The sequence below is a fragment of the Bubalus kerabau genome, chromosome 11 (assembly GCF_029407905.1).
Source record: "Bubalus kerabau isolate K-KA32 ecotype Philippines breed swamp buffalo chromosome 11, PCC_UOA_SB_1v2, whole genome shotgun sequence".
NCBI classification, from domain to species: Eukaryota; Metazoa; Chordata; class Mammalia; order Artiodactyla; family Bovidae; genus Bubalus; species Bubalus kerabau.
The window spans coordinates 7,748,152-7,773,577 of NC_073634.1; the positions used below are offsets into that span (position 1 = coordinate 7,748,152).

Here is a 25,426-nt window from a genome sequence, read left to right on the forward strand (position 1 = left end):
CTTGTCACAGTTGAGAGATCAGATTCCCTTAAGCTCCCATTACTCTCTGGGGAAGCCTCATGAAAAGGGGACCTTGTTTCACTTGAGAAATGTCAGGTCTTCAAATGATAGAATTTGATCTGACTTTTGGAGAAGACACCACTAACTCTCCAGATAATACCTGTTGCCTTCCATTATCCTTAATGGCATCATCTTTTGATATCCATGTCTGTTTCATGTATATGAATCTTGCGTCTTCAACAAAGCCAAACACTGCTTTCTGGCAGAGGCCAGGTTTCTGCTTCTTTGTATCCCTTGCAGGACCCATAATAGGTTAGAGGGGCAGCTTGCTATGACCCTGTTGCTACTAATAACTCACGATGAGCTGTCTCTCCCTGTTTGTCACTTACTTCTCAGAAAAACCTCACAGATTAGACAGTGGGAGATTATCTGCCATTTTGGGGAAAAAACTGTGGCCAAGGAAGCTTAAACAGCCAAGAAATAGGTGGCAGGGGAGGAAGGCAGACTTGGGGCTTGGAGCTCCTTGCCTGGCAGGCTGCTGCCTCTGGTTTACCGTCTGAGCCATCCCCTGGGGTTCCGCCCAGCGCTTTTGCCTGTTTGCTGGCTTGCAGTGTGTATTTCCAGCCAGGACTCTCCTCTCTGATCAATCTTCCCTCTGATTCATGCACAAGCCCTCCAGGGTATACTCTAGTCTCTATTTCATCTACAACCTTCAGGGTACCCACTGCCACATACCCCATAGATGCCTAATTAAGGAGAAGCTTGTTGAATCCATGAATAGCTTGTATTTTTGAAGATTTTCAAGAATGATCTAGGGCAGCATTTTCCAAAATGTGCTTTTAGCCCATGAAGAAAGCCTACCATGGTTGGACATATTTGGGAAACACCACAATGGAGAACACTGTTTACAGGAGTGATGTTGAGGGCTGAGTGGTGCCCTGCAGTACAGAAACGGGTGAAACCCACTTTATCCTGGCTCTTCTCAAAATCCTGTGACCAGGGACTGCCCTTGGGGCCCAGTGGATACGACTCTGTGCTCCCAATGCAGGGGGACCAGGTTTGATCCCTGGTCAGAGAAGTAGGTCCGACATGCTGCAACTAAGAGCTCCCAGGCCACAGCTAAAGATCCCACGTGCAGTCAAATAAAGTCCGGTGACCAGGCTCTTTCTTGTTCACACAGCAAGCTGTCCCTTTACTTGGAACACTGGTCTAAGGAGCTCTGTGTGCTGCTGCAAATGTGCTAATGGAGGGGCAAAACGAAACCCCCCACCCCTTCCTGCTCCCTGGTCAAGCTCTGGTATGAAAGGATGTCCCAGACCAAGAAAGAAGAAAGAACTCAAATGAAAAAAATTAGTCTGATGACAAGCAAGCAAACCTCAGGCCGCAGAGACTGAATCCAGTGTCTCTTCCATGCCCACTCGCAGACTAGGGGTTATATGCCATGGTGATGTGTGTGAAAGGCAGTGGTTTTCTACAACCAGGGCCAGAAACACAGCTTGGATGAGACTCAGGAGAGCCAAGCAGGTGCCCAGTGCTGGCACATTGAGGGGCAGGGTGCAGGATGCAGGTGTCTTGGGACATCATGAGGATCTCCTGCTCTCATATCAGGACATTTCTGAAAGGGGAAAGGAGGGCCAGATACGTTTTGCTGCAAAGCAGCAGGAACAGGTCTTTGCGGTGGAATGGGAGGTGTGTGGCTATGAAGACCACTGGGTGGTCCTGTGGGGGACAGGGAAACGGGTCTCACTGCTCTCTGTCAGGGGACCTGGGCCAGCTCAGGGCAGACGAGAGCAGGGCTGCCGTACAGTCGGCCCTTAATGCTTCTTTCCCCTCTTTGCAATGTTCATTCTGCAAACTCATTGTAATTCTTTTTTTTTTTTTTTAATAAAATCTTTGGCCATGCCACATGGCTTGTGGGATCTTAGTTCCCCAATGAGACACCAAACCCACAATGTCCTTGGCAGTGAAAGCACGGAGTCCTAACCACTGGACCGCCAGGGAATTCCCTCTTTGTATTTCTGAAGGGTGTGTGTCTGTAGTCGTCTTGGGAAAAAATGTTAAAAAAAAAAAAACAAGTCCCAAACCCCTTAATTTTTTTATTCCAAGGAATACATTCCTTTCCAGTAGAGAGAAGTCACATGCTCTGTGGCTACACCTGTCACTTCTGCACTCCCTCTGCAAGGAGAAGCCAGAAGTCGAAACCTACCCATGCCTCAGGTAACTTAAACTCTAAGGCCTGTGTTAGCAGCTTCCCCTCCTCCTCCTCCTCGGCTCGGGGCTCTGATAGCTGCTGGAAGAAATGACAAGTGCTTCCTTTCATCACCAAGGAGTTCAGGTCTTTGTAATTATTTCAGTGACATTTAGAGGGAGTCTGCTCAAAGCCCTTTATAACCGTGCTTCTCTGAGGCTGGTTTCAGCCTCATCTAGAAACTCCAGGAGTCACATTTCAACATGCAAATAGTATTCAACATTCCCGAATTTAACCTTCAAAGTCACGAAGAGCCGGGGATGGGGGCTCTCATTCACAGACCCTGAGGCTTTTAATCCACCGCCACTGTCCCCCTTGGCCCTTACAATGTCCCTGGAACCCAGTTCTTTCTACTACATATTCTGGAGGTTTACAACAAATTAGATCACAAAGCTGGCTCTGAAGAAGCTTAGTTAATGCCTCTGTTTTGTTTTGGTTTGGTTTTTTTTTTTGCTTGTTTGTTTCAAATTATTCTCATTAGAATATCAAGTCTGTGAAGACAGGCATCTTCTTTGTCAGATCATTGCTGTCTCCCAGGGCCAAGCGTATCTGTGGCAGAGACTCAATAATATTTGTTGAAAAACCATAAATGAACAGAAGAATGAATGAAATAATAGAGAAGGAATAATTTAGCTTCTGGGGAAAGTCAGGGTTATAGCAACAGATAGCTTTTACAGGTTAATGTTGCTAAGGGCCTTCCCCTTACTTATACAGAGAGATAGAGATAGACAGACAGACAGATCAAGAGAGATGGAGGGAAACAGAGACACAGGCACACAAACTGGAAATGTGAGGCTGGTTGGCCCTTAAAGGTGCTCTCCTCTCAGCACCAAGGTTTGGACATGTGGGTTTGGTTCATTTTAGAGCTTATTTAGAAATTTGGGCCCCACAGTGGTACAGAGGATTGCAGGCAAAAAAAAAAAAAAATCCTATGACCCTCAGTAATGTGAAATGTCTATACACTTAAGAAGAAGCCTGTTTTGTTCCTTCTTTAGAAATCAAAGTCTACCCTTACCAATCCAGAAACTGGACAAATGTGTTCTCAGTCCTCTCTCAAGGATCCATGCTCTGAGTTACTATTTAATTTTCCCCTTTAAAGTAGAAATAGCAATGGGTTTTATCGGGACCATATCATGTTTTTATATGAGGCACCTAAATCTTCCACATAGATACTCATCATACCTATAAAAGCTTTCATTATTACTTTCAGGTTCATGCTAATTTTTCTCTGTATATTTTCACAAAGAAAACACAGTTAAAAAGGTTTTATTTATACTTATAGCCCGTGTTCTTCTAATCTGTGACAAACTGCAAAAAGGTAAGATTCTAGCCATGTCTAATCCACAAAACTCCTTTCTCCATGATTTACAGGGGCTCACACTTCAGGTTGGAGCTCCCCTATCTGCTTATTGCCTCGCTGACCCCAATCGTCAGGTTATGTCCAGTCAGTGATGTTTACAGCATGTTTGGAAAGTTCTGGAAGTCAAGATAGAGATTTTTGGATTGTAAGAGATGAAGTTTCTAGATCTCAAAGGAAGCTCTCTAGCTAGGAGCACTTTGAGGAGGAGGCTGGGGGAAATGAGCCCAAATCAATCCTGGCAGGCTGCCTGGGAGTGGTGGCCTATACGGGTCACAGGAGCTTGCAGGCCACGGAGAGTGGGGCAGTGGGAGGTGTGAGAACCACACTGGGAGGAGGACCGACTGTGCTCCCCAGGGGAGAAGCAGGCAGGGGAGGCCCCTGGAGGCCCGCAGGTACTCACCTCGGGACTGGAGTAGTGGGGAGGCTTGCTGCCCTCGCTCTCGCTGGAACTGCTCTCTGTCTCCGAGTCGGACCCCGAGCTGCTCTCCGAGTCGCTGGAGGAGCTGCTCCCACTGCTGCTGCTGCCGCTGCTGCTGCCCTTGCTCGAGGGTGCGGAGGCCCTGCAGTCGGCCGGCTGGAGTCCGGCACTGCCCACCCGCGAGGAAAGAGAGGGAAGGGAAGCCGAGTGAGCAAACACGGAAGCGCCGCTGAGCGGGCTGGCGGGCACCGGAGGCGCGCAGCCAGCACATCTGCCAGCCGTCACCTGGATGGAGCTGGCAGACCCACCGGCAAGGTCACAGCAGCCTCCTGGTTAAGACAACGGGGAGCGAAGGCTGCTGCCCCCTGGCCATCGGGCACCGGCTGGTGTGACTGGTCTGTGTGACCATTTCAGAAAAGGAGGTGACGTCGCTGCAGGAGGACTGTCCCTGTTTTGCTGCTGTTTCTGGGAATGGCTTTTCAAATGCATCCCCGATTCCAATCATTGACCAAAAAAACCAGGAAATCCAAAATGCTTGAAATATTTTGCAAAGAACGAAAAGGTCTGTTTGCTTTATTTTAGGAAGTGGGCTGTGAGGAAGGGCACAGTGTCCTGCTCTGTGCTTGCACGGCCTTCTGGAAGGTTCCAGACACAGAGGGACCGACCAAGTTGTCTGGCTTCCTACCTCTCCCCACCCGTAGCGTCCAGTGCTGTCTTCTTTACAGGCCCTGGGTTGCTGTCTAAACAGTACTTTTCCTTTGAGCCTTTTATTAGAGAACTGGAGATCCCTCAGTCACACAGTTTTTATTTATTCTGACTTTAAAATTCAACTCCAGTGCGGTGGCATACAGCAATACCATTTCAAATTATACTCGATGTTCATATCCACGCTGAAATCTGCCAGGAAGTTCTATACTCAAATTAGAAACTCAAAGAGAACAGCAAACATGGATATTCCTCCCGGCAATTAATTAACCACAAAAATGCAAATAACATGCATCCACCCAAACAGTGAGCCATAAAGTTCTGGTACTCACAAAATAGCCAACATCTTCAGTGTCCGTTATTAATTGCCTTGAAACACACCTGACTCTGTCCTTTTTGAGGTCAAACTCTAAACCCAGAAAATGCAGTGACTACTTTTTTAATGTTGAGTCAGCACATATCGGCTTGCTTTTACCTCTTGTGACCACCATTTCAACAGGACTGCATGCAAGTGAGCTTGTCAGTTTATGGTCTCAAGCGCAAAAGCAGCCAGGGCAAGGTAAAGGACCCTTCCCACCCGCCCCTTAGATCTTTGACAAATGCTTTGCTGGGGGACAGATTCCCATTAATCCTCAGTGTAGGGGCCGGGGGAGGGGGCGAAAATGCTTTGGGATCTTGCTTTTCAGAAGAATGATAAGACAAGAAATGATCTTGCCGGATGGACCTACAAATCAAAGCACTGTTTTGAATTGCAGGTTTAAGGAAAAGCGGAGTTTGAACATAACCTTCCCCAGTGGTTTTTATTTCTTCTGCCCGTGTCACGGTCTGTACCCAAACAGTCCGACAAAATTCTTCACCATCAGGCAGCATCTGCAGCTTGACACCTTGCCTGAGCGAAAATGATTCCTTTCCCAGCCTGCTGTTTGTTCCGGGGTTGAGTGAGGACTCCTGGATCTTTAGACAGAGGCTGGGAAGGGGCGGTTAGATCTAAGGGTTATAATATTTTTTTCTTCCCTTATGAACTAAAACCCATTTTTCCTAGGGGCTGAGTCAAAGTGACCACTATCAATGGAATCATAAAGAAAAGGCTCCACTATCAATAGAATCATGAAGAAAAGGCTGTTAGATCCTGAACTGAACATGAACGTTTGGGATCCATGTTAACGGTTTGTCAGCAGGTCCCCAAAACACTGGGGAAAAACCGCAAAAAGACAAAAACCTTCCCCAACCCAAACCAACACAAACCCAAACCTAAAAACTCCCCAAAGCCAAAGAACACATGTTGGAGGAAAGAGATCTGTCTGCCTGCCACACTCTGGAATGACATCTGCTGAAGTCCAGGAAATTAAGAGCATTTTGATTGGTTTTATATGATGGTCAAAGGCTTTGATCACCAAGCGGTACATTGTCCGGCTTTCATCCCCACAACAAAGGACGCCTGAGGCTGGTGTTGGGTGTACCTGGTCGCTGTGTCTGCAGCGGACGCAGCGACGTGTGAGCACTTCCCTGGGGCCTGCACCGCAAGCTGACTGTCTTTTGAAGAGCAGCCCTTTAATTTCTGGGAAAATGTCCGTTAAACAGTTACTGTGCCGCCTTTCTTTTATGACCGCTGTCCTGTTGTAATGAGACCCACTAGCCCAGGGAGACAGAGTCTCTGATCTGAATCAGATTGGCAGAAAAGCCTTAAGAGTTTTATGTTTTCCTTCCTTATATTATGAAATTCACTTAAAATGACACTTTTACTGGCATAACTATTATTTGCTTTTGAAACAGTTGGGAGAGCCAAGAATTTTAGGTTTTCTTCCTGCCTTGCTTTGAAGGGCTGTGAGGCTCTTGTTGCTTCTGGGATCAGGACAGAATACATCCGTGTTTCCGTGGTCTGGGTAGAGACTGAGTGGCTTTTGATATGACAATCAATATCAAGGATGGAGGCAGGCCTGTCTGCAAGGGCTCTGGAGGCTTTGGTTGTTGGGTTAAGGTAACTGCCCTGACCTCCATAAAACCTGCTCCACTAACTAGCCTTTTTGGGGGTCACTGGGGAATGCTGGTCATTTCAGACTTAGTGTAGTGACTGTCTTTGCCACGAGAGGAAGCCACTGTGGCAGCCAGGGTGGCAGAATAAAGAAGCCTGGGATGGTCATCACAGCGGATGAGAACTAAGAGAAGGGTGGTGGTGGTTTAGTCGATCAGTCGTGTCCGACTCTCGTGACCCCAAGGACTGTAGCCTGCTAGGCTCTTCTGTCCATGGGATTCTCCAGGCAAGAATCCTGGAGTACATTGCCATTTCCTTCTCCAGGGGATCTTCCTGATCCAGGAATCAAACCCGGGTCCCCTGCATTGCAGGCAGATACAAGAGAAGGATGGGCTTGCTTAAACCAGAGAAGCTCTTTGGGGTAGTGGATTTAAGACGATGGAAAAAGACATGTTGAGCATACCCTCCTGCAAGAAGACTTCAGGCTTTATATATTTAAAACTGCAAACTGCGAATTTTAGTGTGCTGACTAGTTGTCATGTTTCCATACCAAAGACATTAACAATTTTTTCAACTTAAGTTAAAAAGTAACTTTTTCCTGAAATGATAACATGGATCGACTGTCGTGATGACACAGCATTTTTAGGAGAGTTCTTGGACCCTATGCCATTTCCAGATCATGGTGCCCTTGAAAACATGTGGACGTGGAGATATTATTGAGATCATGGAATAAAAGCCTTTGTGTCAACAAACTTCACACTTGCCTGGGACATAATAGGTGATCACATGTGATTATTTTTTGGGGGCTCCAAAATCACTGCAGATGGTGACTGCAGCCATGAAACTAAAAGACGCTTACTCCTTGGAAGGCAAGTTGTGACTAACCTAGATAGCACATTAAAAAGCAGAGACATTACTTTGCCAACAAAGGTCCGTCTAGTCAAGGCTATGGTTTTTCCAGTGGTCATGTATGGATGTGAGAGTTGGACTGTGAAGAAAGCTGAGCACTGAAGAATTGATGCTTTTGAACTGTGGTGTTGGAGAAGACTCTTGAGAGTCCCTTGGACTGCAAGGAGATCCAACCAGTCCATTCTAAAGGAGATCAGTCCTGGGTGTTCATTGGAAGGACTGATGCTGAAGCTGAAACTCCAATACTTTGGCCACCTCATGCGAAGAGCTGACTCATTGGAAAAGACCCTGATGCTGGGAGGGATTGGGGGCAAAAGGAGAAGGGGACGACAGAGGATGAGATGGCTGGACGGCATCACCGACTCGATGGACATGAGTTTGGGTAAACTCCGGGAGTTGGCAACGGACAGGGAGGCCTGGCGTGCTGCAATTCATGGGGTCGCAAAGAGTTGGACACGACTGAGCGACTGAACTGAACTGAACTGTGATTACTGAATGAAAAAATAAATAGAAAAAATAAGGATTTAGCCTTTCAAAAAGGTTACAAACTTATTGGAAAATACCTTGATACTGGGAAAGACTGAGGCAAAGGAGAAGGGGGTGACAGAGGATGAGATGGTTGGATAGCATCACCAACTCAATGGACATGAATCTGAGTAAACTCTGGGAGACAGTGAGGGACAGAAGAGCCTGGCATGCTGCAGTCCATGGGGTCACAAAGAGTCAGACATGACTTAGCAACCAAACAAGAAAAACAATCTCTCTTCTCTATTAAAAAAAAAAAAAAAAAAAAAAAAAACCACCAAAAACAAGTAAGGGGATTTCAGTCCCTCTCGTACTTTTCCAGTGTTAGTACCTCTCCTTGAAGAGAATGTCTTTAAACATACTCAAAATTTCATGTGCTATGTAATGTAAGCCCCATTCTCCCCTGGATGGTTTATTTCCTTTTGGTATTTTTATTTCAAGAAATGTTTTGCCTGTTTTGTGAGTGGCCGAGACCAAATACCCATTTGGGAGTGTCTTAGCTTCACTCTAAACAAATTGCTTGCCGTGCCCCTTCCATCTGTCCTGGGCCGAGTCTGAGTACCAGTGGTCAGAGAAGAGATCTGGACCCCAGACACCTAGATCTCACAGCACAGGCCCTCCTGCCAAGTGTACTGTGGGGCCTGGATAAGTATCCAAAGTCATTCATGAGCTTTGAACTAACAAGGAACGTGGAGGCTGGCTCTGTGCCTGGCGGGCACTGTGTGGGTGTCTGTGATGCCCAGCGTGCTGTTGAGATGGATTGAAGGATAACAGTTTAGGAGAGGTCCAGCTCCTTCTCATTCAGCACTCTGTATGAACTAACACATGCTTGCTCTCTAAACCGTAATCAGTGCCTGGCGTTGGTCCTCCTCTCCTGATGGTGTCTCTGTGGATACCAACTGATCTAAAACTATAACCACACTGTTGTTCAGTTGCTCAGTTGTACCTGACTCTTTTGCGACCCCATGGACTATAGCCTGCCTATCTCCTCTGTCCTTGGGATTTCCCAGGCAAGAATACTGGAGTGGGTTGTCATTTCCTTCTCCAGGGGACTCTTCCTGACCCAGGGATGGAACCTGGTTCTCCTTCATTGGCAGCTGGTCTCTCTACCGCTGAGCCAACAGGGAGGCTCTGATAACCACATTAGGAGATGTGACCATGGAAAAGCTGGCACAGGAGGTTTGCTGTTGCTGGAATTATCCCCCAAAATATAAAACTGGCGGGACTGTTGGTCTTGGACTAAAAGTTTTTGTTAGCTCTGATGCTGGGAAGGATTGAAGGCAGGAGGAGAAGGGGATAACAGAGGATGAGGTGGTTGGATGGCATCACCGACTGGACGGACATGAGTTTGAGCAAGCTCCGGGAGCTGGTGAAGGACAGGGAAGCCTGGCGTGCTGCAGTCCATGGGATCGCAGAGAGTTAGACATGACTGAGTGACTGAACAACCACAACAAAACTCTGTAATACCTCTAGGAACAAGTCTTGTATTAAACATGGCTTTTGAAGCTCTTCATGGTCTGGCCTTAATTAAATTTCTGGCAATTCCTCAATGGGTCCACCCCCAAACCTCAGCTATAATAAATCTCATCACTTTGACAACCTGGGTACATTTGTATATGCTATTTTCTGTTCCAGAAAGTCCTTTCTCCCTTTCTTCCTCTGGTTACCTCGAACTCACTCTCCAGGAATGAGCTGCAACATCTAAAAGTTCCAGGTTGCCAGCTTCTCCCACTGGTCCAGGCTATATGAGGAAACGTGAACACCCAGAAATCCCATGGACAGAGGAGCCTGGTGGCCTACGGTCCATGGGGTCACAAAGAGTTGGACAGGACTGAGCATGCACGCAGGCACACACACGCAGGGAGCGCACTGCCGTGTCTCTCCTCAGCCCAGAGTTCTCGGCTGACCTGCCTTCTCTCCATCTTTCAGTCTTCTTATGATTTTTAAATATATACGACCTGAAGATTTTAGCTATGCTCAGCAAGAGGAATAGAGAGGAGTATATCAGCATCTTATTCCAGAATAGGAACCACTCAATTAACATTTGTCAAGTGGAAGCCAAGACATGGATACAACCTAAATGTCCATTAACGAAGGAGTGGATAAAGAAGATGTGGTACATGTATACAATGGAATGCTACTCAGCCATAAGAAAAGTGAAATAATGCCATTTGCAGCAACATGGATGGACCCAGAGATTGTCATACTGAGTGAAGTAAGTCAGACTAAGAAAGACAAATATCATATGATATTGCTTACATGTAGAATCTAAAAAAAATAAAAAGGTACATATGAACTTATTCACGATAAGAAACAGAGTCACACATGTAGGGAACAAAGGCGGAAGTTCCCTCCTATGGTTACCAATGAGGAATAAATTGGGGGATTGGGACTGATATATACACATTACTATAAATAAAAGAGATTACTAATAAGGACTTACTGTACAGCACAAGGAACTTTACTCAATACTCTGGGAAAATATATGGGCAAAGAATCTAAAAAAGAGTGGATATATGTGTACGTATAACTGATTCACTTTACTGTACACGTGAAACTAACACAGCATTGTATGTAAACTATACTCCAATAAAAACTAAAAACAGTATTTATCAAGTCAGAAGGAGCCCTCCCTCAGTACTTCCAGACTCCAGCACTGTTTAACTGTGTTAAACGCTGACCTAGGGGACCACCAGGCAGGTCTCCTCTGCAGTCACTGCCCATTTTATCACTCAGGCAAACGAGGTATTCCTTAGTTGAGTCGAAAGACATTCACTGTGGAAATTAAGCTCTGACTTTAAAAGTCTGTGTGCTAAAGCTAGAAAGAACACGTACGTGGATAGTCTTGTGAGAAAAATGACTCGAACTGAGATTGTAAAAATGTTAAGGATAAAAGGAGGGCGTGTCTTTAAGTTTATGTTCAGAGTAAACGGCATGCGGTAAAGGATGATCCTGTGTGACCTCCGTTGAGAATTCACTTGGCGCCAGACGCTGCAGAGCTATAGCGTGCGTGTGCGTGTGCCTGTGCGTGTGCGTGCGCCTGTGCGTGTGCGTGTGCCTGTGCGTGTGCGTGTGCCTGTGCGTGTGCGTGCGCCTGTGCGTGTGTGTGTGCCTGTGCGGGTGCGTGTGGTGCATGTGCGTGTGCGGTTTGGGGAGGAGAGAGCTGACAGACACTTAGCCAGGCAGGAGCCTGCCAGAGAGGAGTCGCTTTTTTTCAGCTTCTCCAGGGAAAGAAGTGAACCGTCAGAAACCGTGCATGCACGCGTGCCTGCCTAGTCGCTCAGTCACGTCTCACTCTTTGCAACCCCATGGACTGCAGCCCACCAAGCTCCTCAGTCCGTGGAATTCTCCAGGCAAGAACACTGGAGTGGGTTACTGTGCCCTCCTCCAGGGGATCTTTCTGACTCAGGGATCAAACCCACACCTCCTGTGTCTCCTGGATTGCAGGCGGATTCTTGACCTGGTGAGCCGTCAGAGCTCTATAGAATCATAAAGTAGGTGAAGTCAGCTATAGAAAAAACTGTAATGCAAGTCATGATACCACTTGTGGACAATGCAAAAACTGCACATTTTTCACTAATATACAAAATCAAACAAAGGAAAGTTCTACAAATAAATCCGAATGAAGCATGCAGACCCCAGGGGAGGACAATAGCCATACCCCAAACAGGAACTCAGGTCTTAAGACCTGAGACCCTGGGGTTTTCTGTTACTGTATGCCTCTGTCTCTTTCTTAGAGGGTGGGTATTATTCTGTCTCTTTCTAGGTAGGGACAACCAAGTTCCTAATAAGGGACAGAACTGAGATTCTACTTCCAGAAAGCTATCCAATGAAAACAATCAGGGATATGTAAAACATGTATCTACAAGGATATATGCTCTTATGTTATTTGCAATGGGCTTCCCTGCTGGCTCAAATGGTAAAGAATATGTCTGTAATGCAAGAGCCCTAGGTTCAATCCCTGGGCTGGCAAGATCCCCTGGAGAAGGAAATGGCAACCCACTCCAGTATTCTTGCCTGGAGAATCCCATGGACAGAGGAGGCTGGCGGACTACAGTCCATAGGAAAGGATTTGTAAACAACCAAAATGCCCATAAACAGGAGACCACTTAAATAAATAACTATACATTCTTATGAGGGAATGTAGACCTATGCAGTTATTATAAACATATTAGGGCAGAATATTTACTGCCATGAAAAATTCGCACTCTGCATTTGTGAGGCAATGCGCTTGCAGTATGCCTATCATCTGAGGGCAGAGAAATGGACCAGGAATACCTATGTGCTTATCCTGCTTCTTCCCTTGAAAGAGAGAATAGGGTTTTACTGACTCGGGGTTTTTAAGCTTAAGAATCAGAAGGTCCAGAGGGTCCTCTGGACCAGAGGGACAGGTGGGAACCAGAGGGTCCCACTTGTCTATAAACAGGTTCTGACACGGGAGTATTAAGAACACAGAATGTGTAAGTCTTTTTGATGGGGTTTGTGAGGCCCAAGCGTAGAAGCACTGACATGTAAGTACTTTGTTACAACCTCCAAGGGGAACTGGGGTCCATCTGTGCTAGCTGTGGGGCACTGCTTTCTCTGCTGTGTTGCTGAACTCTTTGCCAAATTAGTGAAGGCCGTCATCTAACCTCATGTGATATCTGTGCATGGTCTTTCCTGGACAATCTGCTGGCTACAAAGTAGCATGATCAGAAGTACATAAAATATATACATATTCCATATACAGAGCAAAACACTGGAAGGATACATATTCAAATGTTAACTGTGGATATTTTCAGAAGGTGGAATTATGTGGATAAATATTTTTCGAACATTCCTATTTTTTCCAGTTCTTCATTTTTTCACCAATATAACATGCTTCCTTTTAAATGTCAATTACATTGTGGAACATTATTCTACTACTATATTATTGAATTTAGCTTGCTAGTATTTTAGTTAGGATTTTGGGAGGACCTATATTTATAGGTGAACTTGACATATATTTACATTTATCCATTTCATGTTTTGTGTTCCCTGGTAAAAAACCCTCCTGCAATGCTGGAGACCTGGGTTTGATCCCTGGGTTAGAAGATCCCCTGGAGGAGGGCATGGCAACCCACTCCAGTATTCTTGCCTGGAGAATCCCCATGGACAGAGGAGCCTGGCAGGCTACAGTCCATGAGGTCGTAAAGAGTTGGACACAACTGAGTGACTAAGCACAGCACACAGCATTTCATATTTTGGAAACAATTTCTGGCAGATTTTGCAACATGGTGGTTTTAGCTTAAAAGAATATATTGCATAACGTTTCACCTTTTATAGTCTCTATCTATAATAAAGCTTATATAGTATGAGAATTATTTGTTCCTGAAATTTAGAACTTATCACTTGAAACTTACCACTTTTGTAATAACAAAAGTCTAAAAGTCTAAAAGGCGGTGCAGGGAGGCAGGTCTGTAAATATCACTGGGAAGCAGAGAAACATCTGTACCTCTTGTTTGAGTAACAGACAGGATTTAAGCTGGGAGACCTGGTAAGTTAGGGTCTTGGAGGACACTGGGCTTGCACCCTTGTGGAATGCTTCTCCAAAAGCCTGTTGGCTGGGCTAGACCATCCCTGAACCTTACAGCTAAGCAAAACCAGCCTGCAGCTGCATTATCGTGCAGCCCTTGGCAGCGTTTAAGAGACTTGCCCAGAAACTGCTGCCTTCTGGTGATGCAAACTTGCTTCCCTTTGAGTCAGGTGGGTGGTCCTGCCAGTGAAGCCGAGTTGAAAAACCTTTCTTGGCTCAGAGAGCATTTCAAAGCCAGGAACTCAACATCCTTCTCTTCACAATTGGGACTGGAGTTGCAATGCAGCAACAGCTCACGCTATGGGAAGCCAGAAAGACCCCCAAGCACAGTGCCTCCCCTGGCAGAGTTACTATCTGGATAAAAGTCCCATTTACATTTCATTAATTTTATTATTAATGTGAATATTATATTATATTAATAAAATTAACATAATTTTAATACTATCTGGATAAAAGTCAGATACACAATGTGAAAACATTTTCCCCTCTGTGTGGGTACTCTTTTCCCTTTCTTGATGATATCGCTTGCAGCAAAACACGTTTAATTTGGATATAGTTGATTAGCCTATTTTTTATCCTTACTTGACTATTTTTAATAATAGATGCTTCAATGTATATGGTTTATTATATTTTTTCAAGGCATTTTCTTTTCAGATCCCTCCTCTGAGCCTCACGATAATCCTACATAATAAGAGAGCCATCATGTCCACTTCACAGCACAGGTGTGGTGGAGAAGGAAGGCTTGGTGGAGAAGGAAGGGTGCCCCACAGATCCCAAGCTCCCCAGGCTAACTTGCACTCTCTGAGGACCCAGACTTTCTCAGTGACTGGGTTAAACTATCAGCCTTTCTGGCCTCAGGCACATCAGGCACATCTAGAGAATTTTTACCATGTGAGGCAGAATACTGTGTAAACTTTAGAACTGGACAGACCCAGACAGACATCTGACCTCCTCTGCTTGCTCGCTGTGTGGCCTTAGGGAAGTTGCTGACCCTCTCTGAGCCTCTCAGCTGCCTCCCTGGATTAAGGGAGTAATAACAGCATTGGCATCATAGGGTTGCTAGGTGGACTAGATGAGAACATGCTTGTAAGTTCTTAGCACAGTGTCAAGTATATAACAAGTGCCCAACACCTAAGGTTAACAGTAGTCTCCTTTAATTTTTAATAACTCTCATACTTCTTCCAACATGGCAGCCCAAACAGATAGGAACTCCTCCAGTTTACTGGCATTCTTAACTCATATTACCCATCTGTGGTCACTTCATGGGATTATCAGATGTGCGATCAGGAAGCAACCTGGGAGATTAGCTACTCTGTCTCTCCAGAAAAAGAATGTCGAAGGTGATACAGCAAATGAGCTTTCCATCACTACTTCTTAGAGGTCTCCTAGTTCCATAAACTTTGCTGTTTTAGTGCAGAGTTCCAGACAGCTAGGACCTTGAACAAGGTCAAAGGCAGCTCCCAAGGGAGGCTGTTGGGGCCCAGAGAGACTGGCAGCACCCAGTTGGAATCGAGTATGTCTCCTGAAAACCCTCCTCCTACCCTCATCTCCATCTGAATACATCAATCCCATTTCTCTCCTGTGTTTAAAGCAAATAAACCAAGCATCTTAATGTCAGCATGACGTGGTGTTTAATTTGCATCTCACCACGGAATACAAGACTTAAGAATGACAAGCACAAGCGATTTTCATGGAAACCAAATGACAGAATGTGAACCCAGACTTGTGGCCATGCCCACTCAAGCTGTGATCTCGTGAGCTGTTGTCAACCAGGCTGGATTTGCTCCCCAGATGAGGACTCTCAGGGCAAACGCGTCAAGTATTATTCAGGTGTTTCTGCAGGAAGCGCTCTTCAGAAGGGCCTTTTGAAAGGCTGTGTAATAGTGCAGAGCTGACAGACCGTGTCTGGTGACAGGGAACATGGACAGCAATTAAAATAAGCAGAAACCTAGCAAGGAAGGACATGTGGGCCTCACAGTAAGAAGCCCCCAAAGAGGGGAGTTTCCAGGACCGGCAAGCTCAGAGACTCTGGGGCCTCAGCAGGGACTCAGTTTCTTTCCATATCCTCTCACTGCCATCCTTGACTTGAGCGTCTGCAGGCTGATGCTCCTCACTGCTCTCAGATGGCTGCTACAGTCATCTCACATAGATGCCCACGTCCAGGAAAAGGGATGGTCCTATCTTATTTCCCTCATTGCACAGACTACCTCTCATGTCAAGCTGGCTTGAACTGCATCCTGTGACCATGGCAGTAAGGGTGATAAGACCACAAAGATTGGGTTGGACCAACCAACAGACATTTCTTAGGGCTGGCGCCTAACCAACTTCCCCTGAAGAACCTGCGGCTCAGTGTAAGGTGAAGTGAATAGAGGGTTCTCTTTGTGAGGAAGTGGAGACCATCATCCAGAATGCCTGCACTATCCATGTGATCCTAACTTCCCAGATACCTGCCACATGTCCATCAAGGTAAGCTTGATGAATCAGTCCAGCTGAGGTTCAGGGGGAGTGGGGCAGCCTGGAAACCTGCAATCCTGGGTCACAGTCAATCCCTGGAGGTCTCCACCTCCCCATCGATTAAGACGTGGGCTTGGATCAGATGATTTCAGATGAAATCAGATGGTTTCTAAGGTTCCTCTCACTACTAATATCCTCTGATAAATCTATAATTAATCAAAAATCCAATGGTCCTCATTTTAGCTACTTATCATGAGAAATGCCTAATAGAATTCTAACGAGATGACATGCTCCTTTCTGGGCTTCCTAGGTGGCGTTAATGGTAAAGAATCCACCAAGCCACCCGCCAATGCAGGAGATGAAAGAGATGCAGGTTGGATCCCTGGGTGGTAAAGATCCCCTGGAGTAGGAAATGGCAACCCACTCCAGTATTCTTGCCTGGAAAATTCTATGGGCAGAGGAGCATGGCTGGCTACAGTCCATGGAGCCACAAAGAGTCAGACATGACTGAGCAACTGAGCACACACATGTTCATTTCTATGGAATTCTTTGCCTTTCCCTCATTCAGGATGATGCGCTATGGGAGGGTGAGAGAAAATTAGAGAACACAGGCCCTCAAAGCCACGATGACTTATTACAGCGAGTTAGTCCTGAGTGGACTCTAATATGCTGTCCCTGTGTTTTCTTTCTGAAGATGCATGGAGGTGTCTATATAATGTTTGAGCACATGTGAAACACCTGCCTCGACAAGCCCAGGTGATCACAGGCATTCTCTTGACAACTATGTACTGAGCCTCTGATACGTTAGATGCTGTGCTGGGGGCGAGAGATTTCTTAGCTTGCTGTGTGTTGACTTCCAAGATGAGCTGAAGGCATTACCTGCCTGAATCCAGCCACATCCAGAGCATCTTCCTTTTGTTTTAGGTCATTAGGGTTCCTCTGCCATTTAGAATTTGCCAGGCTCCTTCCCTGCACTGTGGGTCTGTACCCACACCTGTCTGGCATTGTTCTGAGCGTGGTGGGGGCAAAATGCACCATGCAAATCCACACCCTCTGATTTGGAGGGCCCAGAACAAGGTTCCATGGAGAAGGCAATGGCACCCCACTCCAGTACTCTTGCCTGGAAAATCCCATGGATGGAGGAGCCTGGTAGGCTGTAGTCCATGGGGTCGCTAAGAGTCGGACACGACTGAGCAACTTCCCTTTTACTTTTCACTTTCCTGCATTGGAGAAGGAAATGGCAATCCACTCCAGTGTTCTTGCCTGGAGAATCCCAGGGACTGGGGAGCCTGGTGGGTTTCTGTCTATGGGGTCGCACAGAGTCAGACACGACTGAAGTGACTTAGCAGTAGCAGCAGCAGAACAAGGTTCCAAACAAGACAGTGTATGTCAAGTGTTGAATTGTAATAAAATCCTTAGGGCTGAGAGTTGAGGGACCAGGGGAATAGGGAGGGCCAGAGTTTTCGGTGGGGGGGGGGTCCCCAGAGGAGTAGGAGCTAAGCTGAGTGCTGAACACAAGGTGGGATTTATCTTCTAGAGTAGAGATGGGGCAAGCCTTGGGCAAGGGGGTCGAAGAATGGGTGCGAAGCCAAGGCTGGCGGGACCCATCAGGGCGGTTATGCAGGGTGAAGAGAAACAGGCTCAGACCGGAGGCGGTACTATTTATCCTTCCTCCTAGTCTCCAGAGTCTGGTATCAAGTAGCCCTTTAATTAATTACTTAATTTACTTTGGTCTCAGGGGCCCGCGCCTGTGATGCTGTGTCTTTCTCGATAATTGGGACCGGTGAGCAGGTTCCCGCGAACGCAGGAGCAGGAGCCCTGTGGCTTGCGCATGCGCAGTTCGCTTTCGCGAGCCTTTCCTCAGGTATCTGGGTTCTCTAGCACCACGTGGACAAGATGGAATTCTCCCATCAAGCCTGGTTCTGCAGATCTCCGCACTCTAGCCTTTCTATTTAGGCACACGAATGATGATGAACAGAGCTGGAAATATAGACAGGGACTGACGGATTTCCTGGACTGCGTGAAATGAAATTCTGTAAGCAAATGTTCTATGTCATTTAAAAGAGCAAGGCTATTCTGAGTGGGATGCTCTTGAGAAAAACGCTGGACCAGGGCTCTCTAGCCTCACTCTGGTGCAGCTGCAGCTAGGGGCGGGGACATAAATAGGGAGGTGGGCTCCTCTCCAAGCACCTTTACAGTGTGGCCCTACAGATATACTCTTCAGAGGCTGTGCCCCCAAGAGAACACTGAGGGAGACCTCATGGTAGAAAGCAACCCCCACTGATAGAGGCAGAGAATGAGAGAAACCCAGCTTGGGGGAACACCACAAAGACATTCCAGTCGAGGAAAGACATGTACACATTGGTATATCTAAAATGGATAACCAAAAAGGACCCACTATAGGACAGGACCCCGTATAGCACGGGAAGTCTGCTCACATGGGAGCTGTGCTCAGTATTCTGTAATAAACTAAATGGGAAAAGCATCTGAAAAAGAATAGATACATGTATATGTATAACTGCATTACTAACTATTCCTCTGAAACTCACACAACAGTGCTAATCAACTATGCTCTGACACAAAATACAAATTAAAAGAAAATACAATTTTTAAATAGCCAAAACAAACAAATAAACAAAGATGTTCAGGCCATGCCTTCGTCTCTTTAAGGTTAGCTGAACAATGAAAGGCAGTTTCATTGCCACATTGATCAAAGAGGGAAAACAGTGGAGAGGGGTAGGTAAGAAAAGGGAAGGGGAATGAAATAAACTAGAATGTGGCCAATATATTATAACTTTATTTGCTTTATCATTCCCGAGTATGGCTTCCCAGACAATGCAGTGGTAAAGAACTCCCCTGCCAATGCAGGAAACATGGATTTGATCCTTGGCTGGGGACGATGCCCTGGAGGAGGGCATGGCAACCTACTCCAGTATTTTTGCCTGAAGAATCCCATGGACAGAGGAGCCTGGCGGGCTACAGTCTGTGGGGTCACAGAAGAATCGGACACAACTGAACGAATGAGCATGCATATACGCATGCATAGTGCCAAGTAAGTCCTGTGACTCTCCAGCGCCGTCCTGGAGGAGAAAGTGAGCAGTCCCTCTCCCCGGATGTACAGCCCGCTGACAGGAAGAGCATCCCCAAACATCGCACCACAGGCCAATCAAACTTTCTTGTCCCTGCCCGATGAGATGTTTTGTTCTGGGAGGGCCTGAATGGGCCTGTGCATCAGCCGTGGACGAGCCAGGCCTGCAGGGCTGCAGCGTGTCCTTTCCCCGGACACCAGGATGGAGGCCGAAAGTGCAGTCCGGGCCCCAGCTCGGCTCTGGTGAAAGGCAGAGAGCCTGTCGCTTGTCCAGGGGAACGGCTCCTGCCAGCAGGGAGCTCCCGCTTCAGACCCGTGGTCTCCTTGATCAGAACCACTCTGCCTCGAAGGCCTGTCTCACTTTTCTTTTCCCAGTGAAGGAAAAAGGAGCAAGGGGGATCATAGGAGGCAGGAGGAAGAGAGGGCAGGAGGAAGGTCTGGCGTCGGAGCACGGGTGGCAGCGTGCGCCTTGCGTGAATCCAGGGAGCAAGCAGAGTGCATTTGGAGCCTCAGAGAGTCACCTGAAGGAACACTCCCCATGAGGATCTTAAGTTAAAAGATGGGACTTGCCTTATGTCCGTAAGGCCAGTGACCTGGCGTCCCCAGGCCCCGGAGCCAGGACCTGCCACTTAATTTGCAGTGGCTCTTACTGCGAAACGAGTATGTGAGCCTCTTATTCAGGAGGCAGGAAACTAGTGTCATCTCACCACTAAGATACAGCGCCCCTCTTTTCTTCTGTGGCCTCTCAATGGGCCACAGCATTTTTTCTTTGCTATTTCACACCATGCTCTCTGAGCCCTGGGGTACTTGTGGGGTGAATATAAGCCCAGGCACTGGGGGTCTTATCAGGTGGTGCCCTGGCTCGGGGGTTGTGACGTCGAGCCAGGCACCTCCCCTCCCTATACGCCCACAACCCCAACCAACAGGGGTAGGGGGTGACCTCCAAAGTATTGTGGCCTTTGCACCAGGACGCATGAGGCAGTGGGGTCAGGTTGGGGGAGAGGGTTGACCCTGAACAGCTGCCCACTGAACAGACCCCAGTGCTGCCAGCTCGGGGTGGAAAGGGCTTTGCAGTGCCCCAGGCGTGCTGCCCTCCCGACCCAGCTGTGTCCATGCCCTTCTGGTGGGTATGAGATGGCAGCAGTAACTGCGGAGTGGAGGGGGGAACATTAGGTGGGACCAAGGGAGGCAGACTCTGAGAGCCCATCACAGGGAGGTGGTCTACCCAGAGCCAAGGGCTCCAAGCCCCTGCTGCATGCCCCATGGTCCCTCTGGACTTTGCTTACAAAACACAGATGCGAGGAACAAACTCTTAAGAATTTCAGGAGGACAACTGCAGAGCATTAAACCAAGTGTGGGCAGTCTGAGCATGGGGCTGTACGACACTGCACGGTCAGCGGCCCACGAAGCTGCTCCTGCTTAGAATGCAGGTTTCCTCCACCTCTGTCCTCCTCTGAAACACAGTGCTCAATGTACAGGCTGTCTTCCAGGCTCCTGTCAGGGGGCAGGGGCAGATCCTGCCTGTGATCTACCGGTAACCGATCTGCTCGAATGCCCTTACTTAGCTCACTGCTGTAAAGGTGGAAGAAAATTCTGCACACTATTTCCAGGTAACCAAGGTGGTGACAGCTTTGGAAGCTCAGAGGAGGCTCTGCAGAGAAAGGATTTTAAATAAGTTGGAGTCCCATGTAGTTAAAATAATCTCGAATTAAAATTGCCACTTCAGTAATTGCTTTTATATTACAATATTTACTACCATTGCCGTTGTGTAACTTATCTCATTAATTACCTCTGGAAGAAAGATAGGCAATGAATAATTAATGCGATGTGATAACCGAGGGAGTAATAGGGCTTAAGACACAGAGCTTGGAAGTGCCACCTGCACGTGGTCCCATTAACGAGAACCTTGTAGCTGGAAGGCCACAAGCTGGCAGGGGCTGCTGTGTGCCCATCCCCCGGAGTTCTTCCAGGTCAGCACAGAAATCTCTGGGGTTTCCTCCCAGACGTGGAAACAAGTCAGGAATTCTCCTTGGTGGCAGCAAGAGAAAGCTTCCGCTTTATTGAAAACAGACAGTCCTTGGCACAGATAACTCAGCAAAATATAAGTCAGAAATGGCACCAAAGGGTCAGCACAGTGCTGAGGCAGCGGTCCGTGCCTTCTGTAAAGGGGAGCCTGATATTTTCCACCAGGACATGGATGGCGGGCAGGGGATGCGGAGGGAGTAGGAGTGCAGTCAGGTGCCTTTGATCTGCAAGTGGTACCCACCCCCTCCCCCCCACATGGAGTTCCAAATAGGCCAACGCTTGCTCCAAGGACGACACTCTCTGCAGGCACAAAGACACACAATCGTCCAGAAAATCAAACAGAATCCTTGTGCACTGTCCTACTGGGAGTGAGGTGCTTATTCTATTGTCTGAAAAGAGAGAAAATTAGTTTTCAAAGAAGCACTCTTAGAGAGTGAGACAGAATTGTGATTTAAGCTGCACTGATAGTTTGTATACACATGGCCCTCCAAGATCTGGACATTTTCTGATGTAATTTCCAATGAAGATCAGATAGTTTCACAGATTACTTTTTAGATGGACTTTTGATCAAGATATGCTGTCTGTAGGGTTGCCAGATAAAATACAGGGCACCCTCTGAAATTTGAATTTCAGATAAACAATGAATAATATGCAATATTAGGGATATACTTGGAGAAGGCAATGGCACCCCACTCCAGTATTCTTGCCTGGAATATCCCATGGACAGAAGAGCCTGGTAGGCTGCAGTTCATGGGGTCTCGAAGAGTCAGACATGACTGAGTGACTTCACTTTCACTTTTCACTTTCATGCATTGGAGAAGGAAATGGCAACCCACTCCAGTGTTCTTGCCTGGAGAATCCCAGGGACGGGGGAGCCTGGTGGGCTACCATCTCAGGGGTCGCACAGAGTTGGACACAGCTGAAGCGACTTAGCAGCAGCAGCAGCAGGGATATACTTATCCCAAAGTTTTCCTTGTATCTTTATTTGCTAAATCTGGCAGCCTAAGGTTTGTGATCTTTCTAATCCACCCATTATAGAAACATGTGGTGTCAAGCACGGAGGAAACACATGTGGAAGGTTTGTGAATGAATGCATGGTCTGGCATGTCTGGCAAACAGCATCACCATTAAGTAACATGCAGGGACTTCCTGCTCGAAGTTGTGCACAGTGTCTTCTGGGTTATTTGACAGGATCCGAGATGGAATAACATGTGAGAAGATTAATTATAGTTAATCATAGATTGGGAAGTCTGAGGATCTGGGAGTTCATATTTCAAGTTGCCTAAACTGTATTTTAAGATCAATGTAATACAACAGACATTTTCATGGAAGCACAGTATCAATGAAAAAAAATGTTGCCATATCAGTAAACAAAGGGTGTTACAGCCATCAAGCCATCACATTAGAGCTGTTTCAACCACCCAGAGAGTGCCTCCCGAGGAGACTCAGGATGAAAAAATGCAGGCTAGCTGAGGTGCATGTCAAAGGAATGATTTCAATGAGCCCCTGACTCTTGTATTTTGCCAAGAATACAAAAGTGCTAAGTTCTTTAACTTGAGATATCTGGTTTTCTTTAATTAAAACAGTAATCTCTTGAAGTTCTGACTACCTGGTCTTTGTTGCAAAAATTCCTGTATATCCTGGCTCCTCCCTTAGCCCTTTGGAGCAGTCCCTCAGAGCTATCTGAGATGCTGTGTCCCGGGCTTAAGTCCTCAGTTTTGTCCACTGAATAAAACATAATTCTCAACTTTTAGGTTGGGCACTGGTTTTTAGTTGACCATAGTTTTAGTAGACCATAGAAAAAAAATAATATGGAGAAGGCAGTGGCACCTCACTCCAGTACTCTTGCCTGGAAAAATCTCATGGACGGAGGAGCCTGGTGGGCTGCAGTCCATGGGGTCGCTAGGAGTTGGACACGACTGAGCGACTTCACTTTCACTTTTCACTCTCATGCATTGGAGAAGGAAATGGCAACCCTCTCCAGTGTTCTTGCCTGGAGAATCCCAGGGACGGGGGAGCCTGGTGGGCTGCCGTCTATGGGGTTGCACAGAGTCGGACACGACTGAAGCGACTTAGCAGCAGCAGCAGCAGTCAGAAAATAAAAGGATGATACCATCTGTATCTATTTCAAAGTCACAAAATTCAGGGTTAAAATGTTGCCTTTTAAAGCTTTTGAATGAGCTGAAAGGGATGAAAAGTAAGCCTTATGTAACCACTTTCTCAGGGAAACAAAATTTGTTTACATCTCCACAACTGAAATGCTGCCAGCTAAGGTAGAAACCGAGTGTGGCCATAGTTAGGGATTAGAATGTCTAGAAAAAGAAAATGTATTGAACTGGTTTCCAGAGCAGGTGTAGAGAGCGTCCACACCCCAGGGCCTTGAGCACATCCTGACTGTCGGGGCTCCGCCTGCCCTGAGCTGTGTGCTGCTGCGCTTGGTGATAATGCTGGAGTAAATAAGTACCTGCCCTCCTTGGGGTGTTTCACACAAAGAAAGTGGGGTCTTTAAAGCTAGAGCTGATTTTCCAAGCTTGTGCTCGCTGTTGTTTCCACTTTTAATCTCATGCCACAGGCAAGGTAGAAAAGTCCTCGGAAAGGAATTCTACTCCTTCAGGCCTTATTGGAGCTTCCTGCTGCCCTGGATGGCCTTCCCTGTTGGCTCAGACAATCAAGAATTTGCCTGCAATGCAGGAGACCGGGGTTCAATTTCTGGGTTGGGAAGATTCCCTGGAAAAGGGAATGGCTATTCACTCTAGTATTCTTGCCTGGAAGAATTCCATGGACAGAGGAGCCTGGTGGGCTACAGTTCATGGGGTCGCAGAGAGTCAGACATGACTGAGTGACTAACACCATCCTGGAAGCAGCTTACCCTTTTTAGAACATGTAGGGAGGATAGAGAGGTAGGTGAGGTCTTCAGCACACACCAAGTTTCATTCCAGATTCCTCTTAGGGAGCTGCTCATGGGGCCAAGTGACCCAGCCCCTCAGAAACTCTACCCTTGTGAGGGGTGAACTCATTAAGACCTGAGTTTCCTGGAGAAGCCTGCCTTGACTAGGGTTCTAGCATTAAGACTGCCAACAGGGACTTCCCTGGTGGCCTGGTGGTGAAGACTCCGCACTCCCAACGCAGGGGACTCGGGTTGGATCCCTGGTCAGGGAACTAGATCCCGCGTGCCAAAACTAAAGATCCTGCATGCTGTAATGAGGTTCCATTTGCCACAACTGAGGCCCGGTACAGCCAAATTAAAAAACAAAAATGAAAACTTCCAACAGATGATCTTCCTCAGAAAGCTAACACTGGAGCTACCATGAAGAGGCATTGCACGAAGCTTGAAAGGAGAAGGTTAACGAGTAACGTGTTAAATAGTAACTGAAGTCACAGCAATGGTGACAGCAAATGGAAAATGAACTACAGTGATCGCCAACTGCTGGTGTTCAAACACCTGTCATGGAACCAAAGAGAAGATTTCAGACACCATCGTCATACTTCCCTCCAGAAGTTAATCAGCTAATGAGGAGATGAGGCAGCAGAGGATGGTGGCCTGGGGAGAATCAATGGGGCACTCTCACACAGGAGTGACACAGCAGAGGGACCCAGACCTTGAAGGAGCACCAGTCCTGGGCTCCCCTCATGGAAGGGCTGACTTTTTAGGGGACCCAGGCTTTCTTCTTTTAATTTCAATTTGCTTGCTTCTTGGAAGAAAAGTTATGACCAACCTAGACAGCATATTAAAAAGCAGAGACATCACTTTGCCAGTAAAGGTCCACATAGTCAAAGCTATGGTTTTTCCAGTAGTCATGAATAGATGTGCGAGTTAGACCAGAAAGAAGGCTGAGTGCCGAAGAATTGATGCTTTTGAACTGAGGTGCTGGAGAAGACTCTTGAGAGTCCCTTGGACTGCAAGGAGATCAAAATAGTTATTCCTAAAGGAAATCAACCCTGAATATTCCTTGGAAAGACTGTTGATGAAGCTACAGCTCTAACACTTTGGTCACTTGATTTGAAGAGCTATCATTGGGAAAGACCCTGATGCTGGGAAAGGTTGAGGGCAGGTGGAGAAGGGGGCGACAGAGGATGAGGTGGTTGGATGGCACCATTGACTCAATGGTCATGAGTTTCAGCAATCTCCAGGAGATGGTGAAGGACAGGGAAGCCTGGCGTGCTGCAG

General features: G+C 47.0%; 1 protein-coding gene across 1 annotated transcript in view; it reads right to left on the reverse strand.

Annotated features, from left to right (window-relative positions):
* The window catches only part of AFF3 (ALF transcription elongation factor 3), a 582,468-nt gene that overhangs the window by 52,931 nt on the left and 504,111 nt on the right, over positions 1-25,426 (reverse strand). The window contains exon 12 of the mRNA XM_055539447.1: positions 4,009-4,195. Within this exon, the coding sequence (XP_055395422.1) occupies positions 4,009-4,195 (187 nt within the window). The remainder of the gene's footprint in view (positions 1-4,008; positions 4,196-25,426) is intronic.